At 40.1% G+C, this 20,088-nt stretch overlaps 2 protein-coding genes and 1 long non-coding RNA gene across 3 annotated transcripts; 1 reads left to right on the top strand and 2 right to left on the bottom strand.

The window, feature by feature from the left end:
- Positions 1-74: 74 nt before the first annotated feature.
- Positions 75-1,457, bottom strand: LOC118516482. Its single transcript, XR_004907896.1, has 2 exons — positions 984-1,457; positions 75-877 (listed from the first exon to the last, which is right to left on the bottom strand). It is a non-coding gene; the product is annotated as an uncharacterized LOC118516482 (long non-coding RNA).
- A 3,452-nt stretch (positions 1,458-4,909) lies between these two features.
- LOC118516477 lies at positions 4,910-7,572 on the top strand. Its single transcript, XM_036062396.1, has 4 exons — positions 4,910-5,434; positions 5,499-5,907; positions 5,975-6,291; positions 6,354-7,572. The coding sequence occupies exons 1-4, from the start codon at positions 5,305-5,307 to the stop codon at positions 7,166-7,168; spliced, it is 1,671 nt and encodes a 556-aa protein (XP_035918289.1). The 5' UTR covers positions 4,910-5,304; the 3' UTR covers positions 7,169-7,572.
- A 110-nt stretch (positions 7,573-7,682) lies between these two features.
- LOC118516479 lies at positions 7,683-9,322 on the bottom strand. The gene is made up of 3 exons (XM_036062407.1): positions 8,847-9,322; positions 8,681-8,754; positions 7,683-8,602 (listed from the first exon to the last, which is right to left on the bottom strand). The coding sequence occupies exons 1-3, from the start codon at positions 8,852-8,854 to the stop codon at positions 7,764-7,766; spliced, it is 921 nt and encodes a 306-aa protein (XP_035918300.1). The 5' UTR covers positions 8,855-9,322; the 3' UTR covers positions 7,683-7,763.
- Between the last annotated feature and the right edge of the window lie 10,766 nt (positions 9,323-20,088).

Below are 20,088 nucleotides of genomic sequence, written 5' to 3'. Positions count from 1 at the left end.
TTCTTTCGGCTACGTGTCCATTTCGGATAAACTTGTTCGAAAGAGTGGGCAAGTAGTAGAAACTAGTAGTAAGATACAATGTGCAGTAACAAGAGTAATGAACACAATGTGATCAACTTTAATGAAGCCAAATTATAAATATTAACATAAGTTTACAAACAAGTTTTCCTATATACTAAAGCAGAGAGCAATAAGAGCCGGTCTCTACATATCTCAATCAACTAGTTCATTCGTAACTTCTAAGCTATGTTTAGTCCGCAAATGAAATAACGATGGTTTTGTAGAAGTAGTTTTAATCACTAGATACATTAACAATATCCTTACTTATTTTTGCTGAGCACTTTGACTCCCTGGACATCGAAGTGAAAGTTCTTTCTTTTCAATCACCTTCAAAAAATGTCTTAAGTATGTGATGATTCTGTTAATGGCAAATTTTACCGTCCTGGCTACAACGTCGACGTTGTTCGTTTATCGCTGTCCATATAACACTGAATGAAATGTGTATTCATATATATTCGTCGTTTTGAAAGAAAGCGTTTAAACGCTGAGTAAAGTTGTTCCGTTTCATTGAATCGTTAAATAAAAATAATGAACAGCAAATACAGCTTTAAAATAGACTTATTGTAAACGGTTGGCACCTGCACACGTTGGGTTGTGTTGTTCACGAATAAAAATTACAAATTTTCCCTCTTGCCTTAAATATTGAATGCCCCGTAAACAGTTTACAGTATCATTCAATATAAACGTTCTTACACCGATGATCGATGGAGTCCTTACCTGGATCCAGTGGAGGCAGCACATCATGATACTGATACTTTACGGTCCACGCACTGGTGGTGCTGGTGCTTTCAAATCATAGTGAAACTTTCCGAACAATCTGATGGCAGAGAATCGAATTAGTCGTTCGTTGAAACCACAGATGAATGAAGAATAGAGGAAGCATCCATACAATCTACTGGACAACGAATGCATAAAATACTTACCTACGCATAATTGCTAATGCTATCCAGTGAAGCATTATACGCCTGACGGGTACGAAAGATAAGGGTTTCGAGGTGGATGCGGCACAATTCTATCCTATTCCTTGTAATTTATGGTACTTAGCACGAGAATCGAACAGCTTCACTTAATCTACCAGTGTAATTTTATCGAGTGGTATGCCGTAATTCGATACGTCCGATAGGCCTTTGGTAGCTGTATGAAGAAAACAACGTCACGCAAATTTCTTTTTAGAGCTGGTAAAGGAACTGTTTATCTTCAGTGCTATGTGCAACGACGATGATAAATGTAGAAACTTGGTTTACTGAACCGAAAAACGATGCTTTATGTTTGTTTATTTTGGTAGTCCCAAACCATATGATTAAGTAAACAAACTTTGAAGTTTCTCGACCGGCCAAAATCCAAAATGTCTACCTGCCAAATCGACAAAAATTCACCTTCTAAATATATACACCTTGGTTCGGACCGAACAGAAACAGAACAGAACCTTCCGTCTCCTAAACATACGCCATAATTCCTTCCGAAACCCTTCCGAAAGCCTTCCGTGGATGTAAATCCGTTGTGATAACCGTCCGCCATCCGGTTTACATTCGATGAACATGGTTCCGGTTCATTTTATGAGCAGGGTTGTGTTGGATAGAAATGTTAACAAACAGAATCTCAGAAACATACACAAGTTATCCTCGAAATAGTTTGGAATTTCGTAAATCTTGTTGAGGAAGTTTCGTTAACGAATATATTTACCAAAACATTTACGAAAACTGGGGAACCAGATAACTTCCCGGCTAGCACGATTGAGGGCCAGGGGTATGTAGAAATCGAGCGAAATGGGGGAAAAATCCCGAAGCAAAAATCCGTCATAAAAGCCATCACTTAGACGCATTTTATGACGATTTTCAAATTTCGACAGCTTTTCGCCCATTTCTTCCATTTCGCCCCTTGGCTGTTTCGTCGCGATTTCTTTCAGTGTGTGCGTGTCATCTAGCATGAATGTGGCATTGTGCGTGTGATTGTTACCCTTTATTCAAAGTCACAGCTGAAAACATAAACACTCAGCGTGCAGCATTCAAATTCAACTCAGCAGTTTCACCTGGAAAATAAATAAATAAAAGTAAGTAAGATTAAGTGCTTGACAATGAATCAAATTATTATCATACTTACATAAAAAATAATAAAACGATTGATTATTTCAGCCAAAATGTAATGTCGGAACCACCAAAGAAAAGGCGCCTTTTTGCACTGCAACAACTGCCTTCGGCTGTATTATGCTCCACAGGCGCGATCGTCCGTGTTTTTGGACCGCGAACGTCATCAAGACCGACGCCGGAACCGTCTCTTGCCCCCGATGCTGGTTCCATGGATATCGCTACGCGTCCGGCAGGATCGATGGAACAAAAGCGAGGATCGCAGCCCTCAACGAAAGCGATACGTGGGATGATTCTTGTGCCTGCTAGTTCCGTGCGTGTTGTTCCACTAGCGACATTGTCGTTAAAGCGTTCGCATGGATCGCAGCTGACCACAAGTGCGACGCCGGTACCATCGGTCATTCCCGCTGCTGGATCCGTGGATGGCATTCCGTGATCGTTAGGATCGTTTGACGAACAAATGCAAGGATCGCAGCCGACTACAAGTGCGACGCCGAAATCGTCTGTTGCTTCAGCTGCTGGTTCATGCGCGCATGACGTTGCGCGACCGGCAAAAACGACTGTCGTGCATCAAGGATCCCTTCAGCCGTCACCAAGCATGACACCGGAACCGTGTGTTTCATCACCGGGATCAACATTTCACGAAGAGCAGTCGTCAGCAAGCAGCATTCATCCGTCCACCGTATCTATTCATGTAAATAAGAACACAGAGTTAATTCAAGCAAAAAGAACTTGTCCTGGGCACGATTTTTGTTCACAATGTTCATTATTAAAACTGGATGCCCGAACTGCCCAAACGGCTGCGGTAGTGGCCACAATACACCCGATGAAAGGCGTGCGACGCAATGCTTAAACCATCCCGATGCAATATATAAGCAATGAAGAGTCACTGGACAGGTTTGAAGAGCATCTTACAGATGAAAATTTGTTTTACACCTTCATACAGCGTGCGGATGCTGTACAAAATTGGTTGCTTGAAGCTATGGGTGGAGGTAGGAAAAAAAATAGGTTAAACAAGGTGTAATATGAGCGCAAATGAAATAACAGTAGGCGTTGCTATGAACACAGTAGTATGGAAAACAATACGTTACCTTTTTCTGCCCGGTAATGTGCAATCCGAATCAAATATGATGATCACAAAACAGTAATACTCTTGGCGTTGTTTACACACATATTGGGAAGATGCTGGAGTATCAGCCACACACACAGCTTTTTTGAAGCAATTTTTGTTATTCCACGGCACTGCACATATCGGTAATAGCTTCGATGTGTTCAAAATAAAGAATATTTAGATTATTTCACGAATTTTTGCACATAACCAAGCGGATTGCGCATGTTTACTTTCTGAACTCCAACTGAGTTTGTTTACACATTTTTTGACACAGCGGCGTTTTGCTCGCTTTTGACGCACGCACACATTCAAAGACAGCACAGCGCATGCGCTGCAACGAGCAAAACGGCTAGTTCGCCCGAGCGAGATTGCCCCCCCACGAGTTTCACCCATTTTCGCACGATTTCTACATACCCCTCACCTACAAACTGACCCGAATTGTTTGCCGGGTTGGGAAATGGTGCTGCTGCTCTGTCAAATCGACCGAAATTCACCTTCTGAATACATACACCTTGTTATAAATACATACACCTTGCTCTAGATACATACACCTTGGTTGAGCCTGGGCAGTGTTATGTCACTGTAGCAGTGTCGAGCTGTCATCCGGTGCGCGTGGCACTCTGTGTAAAGTGCGCTCTGTTTTTATATTGTTAAAAAAGGGGGTAAAATTGTGCTTGATCCACCAGATATTATGCACAATGGAGGTAAAATGGCAAGTTTTACTGTACAAAAGTGAAAACGGCTCCAAAATCGGTGAAATAATGTGTATATAAGTGGCCCATGGTTCCCGCACATAAGTGCGGTAAGCAGACGGAGATGGACACAGTTTTCCAGGTGATGGTGAACCGATCGGAGCGCGGTTTGTGTTTCAGTTCAGTGATAAATGGCCAATAAAGTGGTTTCAGTGAAGAAACGGTGCATTTCCGCTGCTTTTAGGACGAAATGTAGCGCGTGTAGGCCACACAAACAACAACAACAACAGCCGTCAAGATTGGTTGACACACAATTTCTCGGGAAATCCCCGATTTCTCGAGTTTGGAAGTGAGTGAAAACGGTCGATAAGGTGGTCAAAATGTTGCGCAAGCCGAAAACGGGGTAAAAATCGGCCGATTAGTGCGAAAGCTACGTGGTCCAAAAAGTGCATCAGAGGTGGGGGTGATGCAGTGTCGGGTGTGTGTTTTTGCGGCCAATTTCGCACGGATCTGTCCGGAAGCGGTCCTTTCCGGTGTGGAAGTGTGCAATCAATTGATCGAACCCAAAAAACCGCAGTGAAATACGTCTTAAGTAGGCTAAATAAGTGAAAAAACGGAGGTGGCAGAAGTGTGACAGTAGTGTGACAGCACCACCACGTGGCGGATATACCGCGTTAATGCAAAAGTGTAAATAACTTGCTCATTTATGGATCGAATTGAGTGCGGTTTGGATTGTAGTGATGTGAACCGAGTGTGCAATCCGTTTCCATCGGAAAAACGGTGGAAATGCGGAAATTTATGGCAATTTTTAGGCAGACGGCTTTCCGGCTTCCGAATTTTGACACAAGCAAAAACGGATTCCCATCGGACAAAAATCGCCATTACTCAAGCGACAAAAAATAAAACTGCTCAAATTGCAAGCAGCTTTTCTGGTAAAATCGGAAGTGTGTTCGGCATAGCTGTTGGTGGCTGCCCAGGCTGCAAGGAACATATGAAAAGACCAAATCCCTCTGTTTACAATACTAAGTCAGCGAGTTCATGAACTTTATACGGCTTTTTACCTAATAATAAATAGTAAAATCATAAAAAAACATATAGAAAACTCATGTCTTTATTTAACATGTACATTTTATTTGGTTTTAAAAGATTTTTCATTAATTTTCAATTTTAATCTAAAAATCGAGAGTAATGATATTGTTGATATTGGTTCCCTGATCAGCGATTGTTGTTGTTTTGCCTGTCAGACTGGCCGACGCGCTACAAAAAGAAAACTTCTATCCGTATAAACAAAAATTTTCCGAGTGCTTCTTAATTACGTTTTTGCTCAGTGCCTTCTAATATCACCAATCTTGTAAAAATGAGTGACCAATTCACTAAACGAGTAAAATATAATTCATATTTGTATCGTTATCGCGATGCTACAGAGCGCCGAGCAGCTTTGCTAGAGCAGAATGACGAAGAGCTAGTTGCAGGAGGAAGTTCATACGGTATAAGACGGGCAAATATCATTGTTAGTTTCTTTTATAACATGGCATATATTTTGTTTTCCAGTTATTGGAAGCAACCAAGGCGCAGGCGATGCACCTATGGATTATCATTCAGAAGGATCTTCCAATGTGATGGCAGAAGAAGCCGGTGAAACGACAAGCGAACCTGAATGTGATGAGTTTGTTACGGACTATTTAGTTGAAAGCTCTGACGATGAAAGAATGGACACAGAACGCACAGAAGGGTATGATGTAGAAGCCGAATTACGTCGATGGGCAATATCCACCAATCAATCGTATAATTCTATAAGTCAAGTTATGGAAATCATACGAAACGTGAGTTCTTGTAATCTTCCAAAAGATGCTAGAACTTTGCTGAAGACTCATCGAAATGACTCAAATGAAGTTGTAACGATAAACGGAAGTCAGTATTGGTATAACGGGATAAGACGATGTCTGCTCAACGAACTAAGGTGCGTAGCTAATAAAAGTTGTTAACAACAATCTTTACATAACAAACGTTACGTTTTGTATTTTCAGCCGCAGCGATATAGCTCTCGATTCGTATTCTAAGCTGGAACTTAATGTTTCTATTGATGGATTACCCATATTTAAAAGCAGCAATCTTCAATTTTGGCCAATATTATTCAACGTTCATAACATTCCAGAAGTGCCGGTAATGACCATTGCAGTTTACAGCGGATCAACAAAACCAGCAGATATCGATCAATTTCTTCAGCCCTTCGTTGATGAACTTAACTTCCTTATGGAAAATGGAATAACCATCAATAACAAAAAGATTTCCATAGAATTACGTGTCATTATAGCTGATTCACCTGCTCGAGCATATATTAAAGGTAAGACAAAATATAAGATTACGTTGAAAATTGTATGGAACTTAATATACTTTTTTAAATAGGTGTTGCTGGTTTCAACTCACGAGATGGTTGCTTGAAATGCGCAACGAAAGGAAGAAGCCTTAATGGAAGAACTGCATTTTCCAGTTATACTGAACTTGAGCGAACAGATCATGGGTTCAGATTACGAATTTACGAAGGTCATCATAAATATTGTACTCCATTGTTGAAACTAAATAACTTCGACATTATCAAACAAATAATCGTCGCAGATCAACTACATTTGATAGACTTAGGTATCACCAAACGCACGATCGTAAGTTTCATGGAAGGAAAATTTGGCGTTAAAAAAAAGCTTAGCAATACACAAATTAACAATTTGTCTGAAATGCTGACCAACATCAAACTTCCTATTGAAATTCACAGAAAGTTCCGTTCAATGCGTGACTATAAGCACTGGAAAGGCTCAGAATATTCCTCATTTCTATTTTATGCCAGTTTCGTTATACTCAAAGAGATAACAAATGAAGAACAATACAAGCACTTCATGCTGTTCTTTTGTAGCTTAACTTTGTTTTCCTCAAATGTTTACAAAAAACATTGGCCTTTAGCAAACACGTTGATTCAACTTTATGTAAAACATTACGCAAATATCTATGGCCCGGAATTTATTTCAAGCAATGTACACAATCTGCTACATATATTCAAAGAAGTTGAACAATTTGGTCCAATTAGTAGCATATCTTCTTATCCATTTGAAAACCATTTGCAGCATTTAAAACGTTCATTGCGTTCTGGCTGGAAATGCTTAGAGCAAACTATAAATAGACTTTCCGAAAAGAGGTTTTTAACACTCTTTCAGCTAATCTATGTTTAAATTTCCCTTGTGTTCATACCAGAACTGGCACGGTAACATTACATGTCCGCAAAGCCTTTCTTTTAAAAACTGGGGAACGTAACGAATGGTTTTTGACCAAAAGTGGTAATGTGTGCAAATTTATCACTGCACATGAACAATACCGTAACATAAAAATTGTTGCGAAAAAATTGTCTCAAACAGACGATTGTTTTGTATATCCTTTGAATTCTAAATTTATGCATATGCATCATGGAAACCTGAGCGATCTGGAACATACGGAATTGGATGTTAATATTGAGGATATACGATGTAAATTGGTAGCTGTTCCCCTTTCCAAAGAAAATGAGTATCAATATGTTCCATTAATTCATACCCTCGTAGGCTAATATTTGCATTTCTTAGATAATAAATAATTAATATGATTTTCTTTCTGTATCGTTCTTTTTAATTACTATAATTTATGGATTATAACATTTCAAAAATTTACATATTATACATGATACATTTTTCATGAGTTTTTATTATTAACATACATATTACATCATATTTCATGTATTTAAAAAAATAAGGACACTTAGTAAGTGAAGGAACTTTATAACAAAACAAAAAAACACTAATAATGAGAATGTTGATGTCTGTGGTGCGTGGATTTAATCTTACCTTCTAGGTTCAGTCTTTGGCGGGCATGCTTCAATTTATTTTGGAAGAATGTTTTAATTTTTTGAGGAGTTGGAGTTACTCCGTGAAAGGTTCCAATGTGCTTAAATAAAGCAAGAATATTTTTATATCCAAACAACGGAATTTTTTGGTTCGAATGTCCAATTCCCGTCCAGCTCATCTCTATAACAAACTGTCTGGCAAATATGATGTCCATCGCTGAATGAAGCCTTTCTTCCGAGCTATCTGTTGGCAGCTGGCATTCCAGATATTCTTCAAATTCTTTTTTATACTTTTGCTCATTAAGCTGCTGATTCACTGCATCCAACATTTCTTTGGATGCGATCGGTTCCCAGTTGAATGAACTATTTGTTACCAATCCTGGACGAGGAGAGATTTTATCTAAGATCAAGTCCAGCTTAGTTTTAATAATTGCTTGATTTTTCTCAACAACTCGAACCCTGTTGGCGTGGTTAGTTTCTATTTCATTAAGTTTCTGGTCCAAATTTGTAATTTTTTTTGTCATGTCATCCATTTTCTGTCCAATTGAATCTAAAAGATCGCGCAATCCTGCGTCTATAGAGGATTTTGTTGTCTCTAGATTTATGGGACTATTGCTGCTTATGGGTTTGGAAATGTTGGGTTTGTTGGATGCGGAAAAAATGGAATCCGAAATGGATGCGGAAACATTGCGGTGAACGATGTTTGTTGCAGGTTGGATGTTCTTGGATATATTTTTTGCCGTTGGTAGTTGTTTTATAAAATCTGGATGTAGTGTTGGTTGTGATGAGGAAGCTGTAACACAACGATGAAAAACAATACATATTACTCTCAATACTGCTCTAAAGTTTTATGAACCAATATTTTTTATACCTGTAGGCTGCGGCTTCTCGGATAAAACATATTTTCCGTCTCTCATATTGAGCACCACAATCTTGCGTGGTGTGCTAAATGATTCGCCACATCGTTAAAACACGAACAAAGAGATAAATATATTATACATCGAATCCTTTGTTACATGTATTTTAAAAATACATACTTTTCCATGTTGCTTGGTTGCTTCTGTTATTGGATGTTTACGTCTCTACACAACACAACCGCAATAGCTCACACGGATCAGATGGAGGACAAGCAACTCGGTAAGCACAAGTTCAAATCAACTTATAACCCTATATAATTGATAACACAGAAAAGATACGATAGCCACCGGTAAAGGGGGGGTACTACACACAGCTATGGCATATGAATGAATAAGTATGAATTTAAATAAATGACAGCTACAAGAAAAAAACAAGATTTTTTTTCGTTTTTACTTGCTTGAAAACGGCACGTTTTTATTTTCTTTACCAACCAAGTTGTATACATTAAGACCAAGATGTATACATTACCACGCCATGACAGATGGTCCGATGAGGTGTTATTAAGACGTCTTTTCGTGGTCTTTTCGTGGGTGAAAAGACCACGAAAAGACGTCTTTTCATCTGTCATTTGGAGCCTGGGTGAGAGGGTTTGCTGGGACATGTTGCAGTTGCTCGACAACTGCTCGACTACTGCTCGAATATAGATGCTGGAGCCAAAAGCGTCAGGTATACTTTGGTGTCAGATTATTCGTCACAGCGTCTCAATGAGTGGATTTGAGTTGGCGAAAAGTGCTCGATGTTTTTCTAGCGCTGTTTGAATTAATCAAAGCGTTTGCGAGTGCTGCTTTGTTATTTGAATTGTACGGTATCTTAAAAAACTGCTCTAAACTGCTCGGATATCCAGACAGGTGCAAATAGTGCATGATATATACTTTGGAGTGTGTGTGTTTACTGGTTCAGAGTGTCTTTAAGAGTAAAATGAAGTGTGCGATTAGTACTCGATTCTTCAGGCACTGCTGGAGTGACACAAATTTTCGGTAAGTGCGTGTTTTGTTGTTACTACCAAGGCTACTATTGCTAGTAATAGTTCAGAATATAACACTCCTCCCAACTTTAAATGAGATTTAATTCATTTCTAATATTCTGATTATTCTTTCATTTGCCTTGCTTTTATCCTCTTTGATCTGCGTAGTTTAGGCGAGGATGATTCACTGCTTTATCTTTTTGAATGCATATTTTCTCTTCTGGTAGGTACTCTAGTTTCATTATTTCCTGTCGTAGCATCAGTCATTGATATAGGTATAGGCAAAGTAAGGTGAAATTCATCTGAGAGCTGAGCAGCACGAATCTGATTGGTATGCACCATTCTAACATTCCAATGTAAATTAATTAAGTAAGTGCTAGGACTTATTTTCTCTAATACCATCGCGGGTATCCACCTAACAATGTCTTCTTGATGATTTCTATATAATCTCCACGGCTAAAGGTATGATGAATGGGTCTAACTGGTTTCGTTACACTGTTAGTGTTAGGATCTTAACTGGATTGCTCGTATTTAGTAATGTGCGAAGCACATAGTTAAACAATAACGAAGATAGAGTTTTGCCAGTGGACGTAGATGGAATTTTACAATAACTTAAAAGAATCTTGGTAATCTTTTTCTGAAGTGGTGGTATTGGTTTTAATTGCTCATCTATCAGATATTTTTTCAACACATTCTTGATCGTCTGTACCCCCCTCTCCGCTAGTCCGTTGGATTGAGGGTGATAAGGAGGAGATCTCAATACTTTTATATTATTTGAATTACACGCATGTATAAACCCAGATGAGTTGAAAGGTGGACCATTATCCGAACACACTTCAGAAGGCAACCCAAAATACGTATACATTTCTTCCAATCGTTCCAATACACTCTCCGTACACGTTCTTCGTAGTATTTTCACATCTATAAATTTTGAATAGGCATCCACTATTATCAGAAAGGTATTTCCATCAAAATGAAATAAATCCAAATGGATTCTTTGGAATGCATGAGTGGCTAGAGGCCATCTAGACGTAACTATTTCCCTTGGTACGTTTTGCGATTTTTGACACGCGGGGCACGACTTTAAAAAATTCACAATATCTTTATCAAACCCTTTCTACCAAAAATATGATCGTCCGATCATTTTCATTCTGATTACCCGATCATGATTTTCATGTAGTTTATCCAGCACGCGGCGTTAAAGGGCCTTGGGTACCACTACACGATCCTCAAAATAAAGACAATGATTTTCTATTTCATAATTGTGTCTGGTCATTGCACATTGCTTAACTTCTTCCACTACTTCTTTAGGCCAACCGGTTTGTGTCACTTTGAGCAGTTAAACGAACACAGCGTCTTTGTGCTGATCCTCTTTTATCTCTTCGATACCAATAAATCCCTGTACTTTACTTTCAGTAACTGATATGTGCTCAATCCGGTTTTCAGTTGGCAACGGTAAACGAGATAACGCATCGGCATTACTAATACATGTTCCAGGCCTATGTACTACGCTATAGAAGTTATTAGACAAAATTACGGCCCATCTGTGCAATCTGGAAATTGCCACAGCAGAAGAACTCTTGTGTGGGTTAAACATTTGTTTGAACGCAGAACTATCGGTAACGAGAGTAAAACTCGTACCATACAAATACTTGTGATTTTGTTGTTGTTCCAAATACAACTGCTAATGCTTGTTTATGTATTTGCCCTTTATGTAATTTTGTTGTGCGGGTGTGAGTGTTGATGACGCAAAATACACATGATTCTCCAATTGTCCCGCTAAGTGAGATAAAATAGCACCAACTCCGTACGGTCTGGCATCCGTAGTTAGTATTAGTACCATAGCCGTATTTTGGATCATACGGCTCTAATACGTCGCTGGAGATCAACCATTCTTTACACTTTTTAAATGCGTTTTCACACTCGACTGACCACGAGAATCTACTTTCTCTCCTTAACAATTTATGTAAGGGATGTAATTCCAACGACAGATTTGGCTAAAATTTGTGGAAGTAGTTCAAAAGACCTAAGAACGACTGTAATTTCTTAAGAACGACTATATCTTTAGGTGCTGGAGCAAGACAGATTGGTTCCACTTTAGCTTGACATGGACGAATTCCGTCAGATGTGAGCATGAAACCGAGATGTTCAATTTCTGTTTAAAAAAAATCGCGATCTGGCCCAATACATTTGCACTTTATGCTTATTTAATTAATCCAACACATGGAATAAATTTTCCTTGCATTCATGTAGCGTACTGCCACCAATAAGGATATCATCTAGATACGGAATAGATTTTGTTCCTAGCAAAATTTGATCTATTATAGACTGAAATACTGCGGGCGCCGAACTTATCCCAAATGGCATTCTTGTATACCTGGATCATCTCATCCACGGTGGGTATTTATGGTACATAACTCTTGAGCTGTGCGTGACAATCGTACTTGGAGAAAGGCTCCCGTTAAATCGATTTTATAAAAATAAATTGAAAATCGATAAATTTGCTAAGATGTCTTCAATAGCAGACAACGGATAATGCTCCGTACAAATAAAGCGATTCAATGTAGCTTTCCCATCTAAACAAATTGTAATAGTGCCATCTTTTTTTGGCGTAATTACGATTGGACTAGCCCACTTGGACGAACGAACAGGGACTATAATTCCCTTATTCACCATGCGATTTATTTCTTCTGCATTTTCGCGAAATTTGAACGGTTCCGTGTATGGCTTATGAAAAATTGGTACAGCACCTTGTTTTAGGATAAAATTTGCTGTAAAACCTTCTATTGCCAGACTGGCATCCCCAGAAAATACGTATGGGTATTGGTGTTCAATTTCAGACTTTCGACTGGGTTGAATAGAGACTAAGAGACGAGTAATGAAGACTTACCATTTATCTCCGTTCTGGCATTAGGACATCTAAGCTCGAGCGACCGAGGAGCGGTATAAGCATCTTCTTTTTCGCCGGTTCCACAACAAAACTGTAAAGTGAAACGAAATCTTCATACCTGTTTTTTACGCCTACTGGTAACTCTCCTATTGGACGAATAGTTTGCCCTGATACCGTTTGCAACACTCTTGTCGTCCCACGCATCGGAACGTGAGATAGTTGCTCCTCGTACGTCTCTCTCGAAATCACCGTCTCGCACGCACCAGTGTCCACTTCGAACCGCACACGCACACCTTCAATCTCCAGATCCATCATTGCGGGTACATCCGTCCGCAATGTACTCGTACTGTTGGCACCGGCTCGAACGATCAAGTTGGTGATCCTCTCGTTTTGGCTCGTAGTTTGCGTAACACTTCCATTGTTTGGCAGGACAGGCTCTCGGGGCTATGATCTCTACCACAACGAAAGCATTTATTATCTCGATGCCTTGCTGGTAAAGAACGCGTAGACAAACGCTTGCTCTTTCTTACTGGCGTTCGATCCGACGACTTCCACGATGTGCGTTGCTTGAACGCTGCCAATTTCGATGATCCTTGCATTTCTCTGCATTCCTGCTCCGATGCTTCCCAACTTCTTCCAATCTCACAAGCTTTTTCAAACGTGAGATCACCTTCTGCTAGGAGCTTGGTTCGCAACCCGGAGTTTTGCAATCCTGCGACGAATCGATCTCGTAGCTTGCGACAAAAACGTGCCGAAATCACACGATTGTGATAACGATTTTAGCTGGATGATGAACTCCGTTATTGTCTGGTTTGCTGCTTGTTCGCACTTGTGGTACTTGCAGCGTTCGGCTATTATGTTGTCCTTTGGCGCCAAATGCTGCTTCAGCAGCTCGATCTGGTTCTTATACGTATTTGAACACGGATCCTCTGGCGAACATATTCGATTGGCTATCGAATAAAGTGACGGTCCAGCCATTTTCACTAACATTGGCATTTCACTGCTTTCTTCCACATCATTACTACACTACCGATACTGATCTCCGACACGAGATTTACCGACAAATCGACGGATGAACTGCTTTACTATCGATTAACTTCACACGATGTACACAAAAGCAAAAGTTCCGTTCCGCGTTTATCCTTTTTAATCCTCGTCGCCAAAATTATGTTATGGTTGCGGGTAGTTACGGTGTGTTGATACTTTACTTTATGACATATAACAGAGAAAGAACGGTTTAATTAGTTTGACGAGGGCTTTTATACTAATACTACCTAAGATGTACGTGTGATCAAGGTGGAGCACTACTTCTACTAAGGCTACTATTGCTAGTAATAGTTCAGTATATAACAGAAACATACGTGGTACCCGAAGTAGAAGGATGTTAACTCACACAGTTACCCTACGATGGGGTTCTCGAAACTAGTCAATTAAGATGTTGGGCTGAGCCCACCGGATGGTAAATTGAGGGTAATTTATGTTCAGGATAACCGAGTTGTAACGTCCAGATGAATGTTACCCATTGTGTACACGAATAGACCTTTGCGACCTGGGCAAGGCTAACTGTCAGTGAGAATAAAGCCATTCTTTCGCGCGTTCTCTTCCAGTTCGGACCGAACAGAAACCTTCCGTCTCCTAAACATACGCCATAAGCCCTTCCGAAAGCCTTCCGTGGATGTAAATCCGTTGTGATAACCGTCCGCCATCCGGTTTATATTCGATGAACATGGTTCCGGTTCATTTTATGAGCAGGGTTCATTCAAAATGTAATCAAACAGAATCCAAACATAAACAAGTTATCCTCGAAATAGTTTGGAATTTCGTAAATCTTTTCCAGGAAGTTTCGTTAACGAATATATTTACCAAAAAATTTACGAAAACAGGGGAACCAGATAACTTGGGAAATGGTGCTGTTGCTGTGTGAAATCGACAGAAATTCACCTTCTGAATACATAGACCTTGTTCTAAATACATACACCTTGCTCTAGATACATACACCTTGGTTGTGCCTGGTCAGTGTTATGTCACTGTAGCAGTGTCGAGCTGTCATCCGGTGCGCCTGGCACTCTGTGCAAAGTGCGCTCCGTTTTTATATTGTTAAAAAAGGGGGTAAAATTGTGCTTGATCCACCAGATATTATGCATAATGGAGGTAAAATGGCAAGTTTTACAGTACAAAAGTGAAAACGGCTCCAAAATCGGTGAATTAACGTGTATATAAGTGGCCCATGGTTCCAACACATAAGCGCGGTAAGCAGACTGAGATGGACACAGTTTTCCCGGTGATAGTGAACCGATCGGAGCGCGGTTTGTGTTTCAGTTCAGTGATAAATGGCCAATAAAGTGGTTTCAGTGAAGAAACGGTGCATTTCCGCTGCTTTTAGGACGAAATGTAGCGCGTGTATGCCACACCACCAACAACAACAACAACAACAAGCCGTCAAAGTTGGTTGGCAAATAATTTCTCGGGTTTGGAAGTGAGTGAAAACGGTCGATAAGGTGGCCAAAATGTTGCGCAAGCCGAAAACGGGGTAAAAATCGGCCGATTAGTGCGAAAGCTACGTGGTCCAAAAAGTGTATCAGTGGTGGGGGTGATGCAGTGTCGGGTGTGTGTTTTTGCGGCAAATTTCGCACGGATCTGTCCGGAAGCGGCCCTTTCCGGTGTGGTAGTGTGCAATCAATTGATTGAACCCAAAAAACCGCAGTGAAAAACGTCTTAAGTAGGCCAAATAAGTGATCAAACGGAGGTGGCAGAAGTGTGACAGTAGTGTGACAGCACCACCACGTGGCGGATATACCGCGTTTAATGCAAAAGTGTAAATAACTTGCTCATTTATGGATCGAATTGAGTGCGGTTTGAATTGTAGTGATGTGAACCGAATGTGCATTCCGTTTCCGTCGGAAAAACCGGATATTCGGAAATTTATGGAAATTTTTAGGCTGACGCCTTTCCGGCTTCCGAATTTTGACACAAGCAAAAACGGATTCCCATCGGACAAAAATCTCCAGTACCCAAGCGACAAAAAATAAAACTGCTCAAATTGCAAGCAGCTTTTCTGGTAAAATCGGAAGTGTGTTCGGAATAGCTGTTGGTGGCTGAGAGGGTTTGCTGGGACATGTTGCAGTTGCTCGATAACTGCTCGACAACTGCTCGAATATGGATGCTGGAGCCAAAAGTGCCAGGTATACTTTGATGTAAGATTATTCGTCACAGCGTCTTTATGAATGGATTTAAGTTGGCAAAAAGTGCTCGATTTTTTTCGAGCGCTGTTTTAATGCATCAAAGCGTTCGCGAGTGCTGCTTTGTTATTTGAATTGTTCGGCAGCTTAAAAAACTGCTCTAAACTGCTCGAATATCCAGACAGGTGCAAATAGTGCATGATATATACTTTGGAGTGTGTGTGTTTACTGGTTCAGAGTGGCTCTAAGAGTAAAATGAAGTGTGCGATAAGTGCTTGATTTTTAAGCACTGTTGGAGTGACACAAATTATCGGTAAGTGCGTGTGTTGTTGTTTGTGATGTTAGGTAGGGCTTGAATAACTGCTCGAAACTGCTCGAATTTGCTGAGGGTGTTTGGTAGTAAGCGTGAAGGTGACAAATGTGCTAGGAAGGTGTTAAAACTAATCGTATTGCGGTCAGTGCTTCAACCGCCGCATTTCAGGATTACGACGGATATCGGCAGTTGTACGCGAATTGGGAGTCCGGATGGGTCGCTGTATGTGAGTATTGCGGTGATCGTTTTATGTTTTCGCCTTGCTGCTGTTTGTCACACATCAAATTCAAAGCAAAAGTTTTATCGTTCAAGCAGAACACGCAATGTGAACCCCATTTTCCGTGTGGTTCCTTTTTTGCTGGTTAAAGGTAATTATTATTAGTAAATTGCACATTTTTCCAAATGCAATATATCTAACAATTTTTTTTATGAATTTTAGATGGATGCGAAGAGCTGGAAGGTAATAGTAACAAACAAATACAGTCAGCGATGGCAAAGGAGATGTTGCGGAAGCGTATAACAGGCCTGGGGGTCCAGATGGATGTGATGAATGAGAGAATGGACAAATTCATCGCAATGTCGCAGCAAGGGGAGAAGAGCCAGGTCGTTTCTAATCCTAGTCAACCATAGGCACCTATGCCCACCTCTGAGACAACATTGCTGCTGTAAATTAAAAGCAACGTGCGGGCGACGCTCTAAATGTAATGATAGGGCTAAGCCTTTTAATGTTTGTAGTGATGGACAATAGAAAAAGACCACTCCTTTACCCGATTTTCAAACGACTGCTTGCGATATTTTTACAATGTATAATTTAAATTGTTTGAATTATTATTATTAATATTATTATTATTATTATCTTACAAAACTTTGGCAAAAGCATTCTCAACATCATAAGTTTTGATGTTCATTGTATTTTTTTTGTCAAAAATTAACAAAACATTGAGCAAAAAAAAAAACTTCAATGGAGTTAACAAAAATTTAGACTCCAATCAATTCAACTTTTTTATAACAAAGCTAGACGATGTGAAGGTTGAAAATACGAAAGAGCGGATGTCCAGGACTGTAAAAGAAAAGTTTGGTCGATTTCAAAGTGTGGTAAATAGGATTATTTTATTGTACAAAATGTTTTGGTCGTAGTGTCATGAGAGTAACAAAACGATGCTTAAAATCGATTTATCGTTTGATCAAATGATAGAAACGACTTGCTAACATTTGAAACTAAATTTTGCAGAAAAAACTTAGTTAATCCGTTGAAATTCGACACCATAACCTCAGCTTTACGTTTGTAAAACATCAAATCTGACACTCTGATGATCTCAGACTCTGATGGAAGTCTGATATCAAAAACTGATTTAATTTCCTCTGAAATTCAGTATTTTGAATCACGTAACTAATAATTGAATCTTTCACCGTTCTCATCGCTCTGTCCACTTATCCATTAGATTGTGGGGGGCAAGGTGGTGATTTGCTGACTTTGATACCTTTTGAATGTTAAAATGATTTCTACTTCCCTGAGTTGAATGGGGCGGTCCGGTGGCCGAGGCGACAGCGGCGCCGGTCTTCACACGGCAGGGCCGGGGTTCAAATCCCATCCAGACCGCCTCCCCGTACGAAAGGCTGACTACTTTTCTACGGGTAAAATTAAGTCACAGAAAGCCAGAAATGGCAGGCCGAGACCTCTCGAGGTTGTAGTGCCACAGAAGAAGAAGAGAAGAGTTGAATAGAGGCCCATTGTCTAACACTTTTTCTCGTGGCATTCTCAAACATGTGAAAAATGTATCTTGCTCTTGGATAACACGCTCTGCCCTGATACTTGTCATGATGTTAGCTTCTGTAAACAACGCTAAATTTAACTTTACTTTGTTTCGGAAGTACTAAAAGACCGAAGGCAGAAGTCCGACACAAACAACGATCTTGTCCGGTCGGCAGGCGGTTTCTGAATGCCCAGCCGCGGGGACATTTTGTATTTATTTCCACTTGACATATTTAAATCAAGATATATGCAGATATATACAAACATAAGGTACTTAAAACTATGGGAGCCTACACTTGTATGAATTTCGTCAACTATCACTTGTGAGCTATTCTCGAAGTAACAAAAATCTATGAGTATTCGCTCAAATGGACTTAGATTTTCTTGCCATTGTGTTGCGAATGTTTCTTTCACTATAATCTGTCTGGAATGACAGATTGGAAAAAATAATGACATAATAGAAATCCTGATCCATATTCTTCCACCATGGTTAGCTACTTGCTGCCATTTTCATCCTCTTCGCCAGCGTGGCGTGGTTTTCTCTTTCAGTTTCTATGGTACTATCACTCTATCATGGAAAAGCAGCATTCCGTTCTCGATTCCCAAATAACTCTTAAGCTTAGCGTAATCTTTAAATTGACTCTACACATTTTGTGACCATCCGTATTTTACGTTCTTATAAACTTGTTGCATTGTCATATCGTTTTTCTGACACTTCCTTACCATTTTAATGTCTATGTGTGAGAAGTACTGCTACAGTGATTTTCTTTAACGCGCACACGTTCCGTTAGGATGCGGATTTCAATCTGAACTGTATTCCTTGATCCTTACTAGCTAACCTTACTTTTATACTTCTTGCACTACAACTTACATAACGTCTTCTACACACCACTATTACTATTAAACATAAAGCCATTCTTTCACGCGTTCTCTTCCAGTTCGGACCGAACAGAAACCTTCCGTCTCCTAAACATACGCCATAAGTCCTTCCGAAAGCCTTCCGTGGATGTAAATCCGTTGTGATAACCGTCCGCCATCAGCGGTTTACATTCGATGAACATGGTTCCGGTTCATTTTATGAGCAGGGTTCGTTCAAAATGTAATCAAACAGAATCCAAACATAAACAAGTTATCCTCGAAATAGTTTGGAATTTCGTAAATCTTTTCCAGGAAGTTTCGTTAACGAATATATTTACCAAAAAATTTACGAAAACCGGGGAACCAGATAACTTGGGAAATGGTGCTGTTGCTGTGTGAAATCGACAGAAATTCACCTTCTGAATACATACACCTTGTTCTAAATACATACACCTTGCTCTAGATACATACACCTTGGTTGTGCCTGGTCAGTGTTATGTCACTGTAGCAGTGTCGGGCTGTCATCCGGTGCGCCTGGCACTCTGTGCAAAGTGCGCTCTGTTTTTATATTGTTAAAAAAGGGGGTAAAATTGTGCTTGATCCACCAGATATTATGCATAATGGAGGTAAAATGGCAAGTTTTACAGTACAAAAGTGAAAACGGCTCCAAAATCGGTGAATTAACGTGTATATAAGTGGCCCATGGTTCCAACACATAAGCGCGGTAAGCAGACTGAGATGGACACAGTTTTCCCGGTGATAGTGAACCGATCGGAGCGCGGTTTGTGTTTCAGTTCAGTGATAAATGGCCAATAAAGTGGTTTCAGTGAAGAAACGGTGCATTTCCGCTGCTTTTAGGACGAAATGTAGCGCGTGTATGCCACACCACCAACAACAACAACAACAACAAGCCGTCAAAGTTGGTTGGCAAATAATTTCTCGGGTTTGGAAATGAGTGAAACCGGTCGATAAGGTGGCCAAAATGTTGCGCAAGCCGAAAACGGGGTAAAAATCGGCCGATTAGTGCGAAAGCTACGTGGTCCAAAAAGTGTATTAGTGGTGGGGGTGATGCAGTGTCGGGTGTGTGTTTTTGCGGCAAATTTCGCACGGATCTGTCCGGAAGCGGTCCTTTCCGGTGTGGTAGTGTGCAATCAATTGATTGAACCCAAAAAACCGCAGTGAAAAACGTCTTAAGTAGGCTAAATAAGTGATCAAACGGAGGTGGCAGAAGTGTGACAGTAGTGTGACAGCACCACCACGTGGCGGATATACCGCGTTTAATGCAAAAGTGTAAATAACTTGCTCATTTATGGATCGAATTGAGTGCGGTTTGAATTGTAGTGATGTGAACCGAGTGTGCATTCCGTTTCCGTTGGAAAAACGGTGGATATTCGGAAATTTATG

This window comes from Anopheles stephensi, unplaced genomic scaffold (assembly GCF_013141755.1).
Source record: "Anopheles stephensi strain Indian unplaced genomic scaffold, UCI_ANSTEP_V1.0 ucontig300, whole genome shotgun sequence".
NCBI lineage: Eukaryota > Metazoa > Arthropoda > Insecta > Diptera > Culicidae > Anopheles > Anopheles stephensi.
Note: the sequence above shows the minus strand (reverse complement) of the source record. Positions and strands in the feature narration are given on the sequence as shown.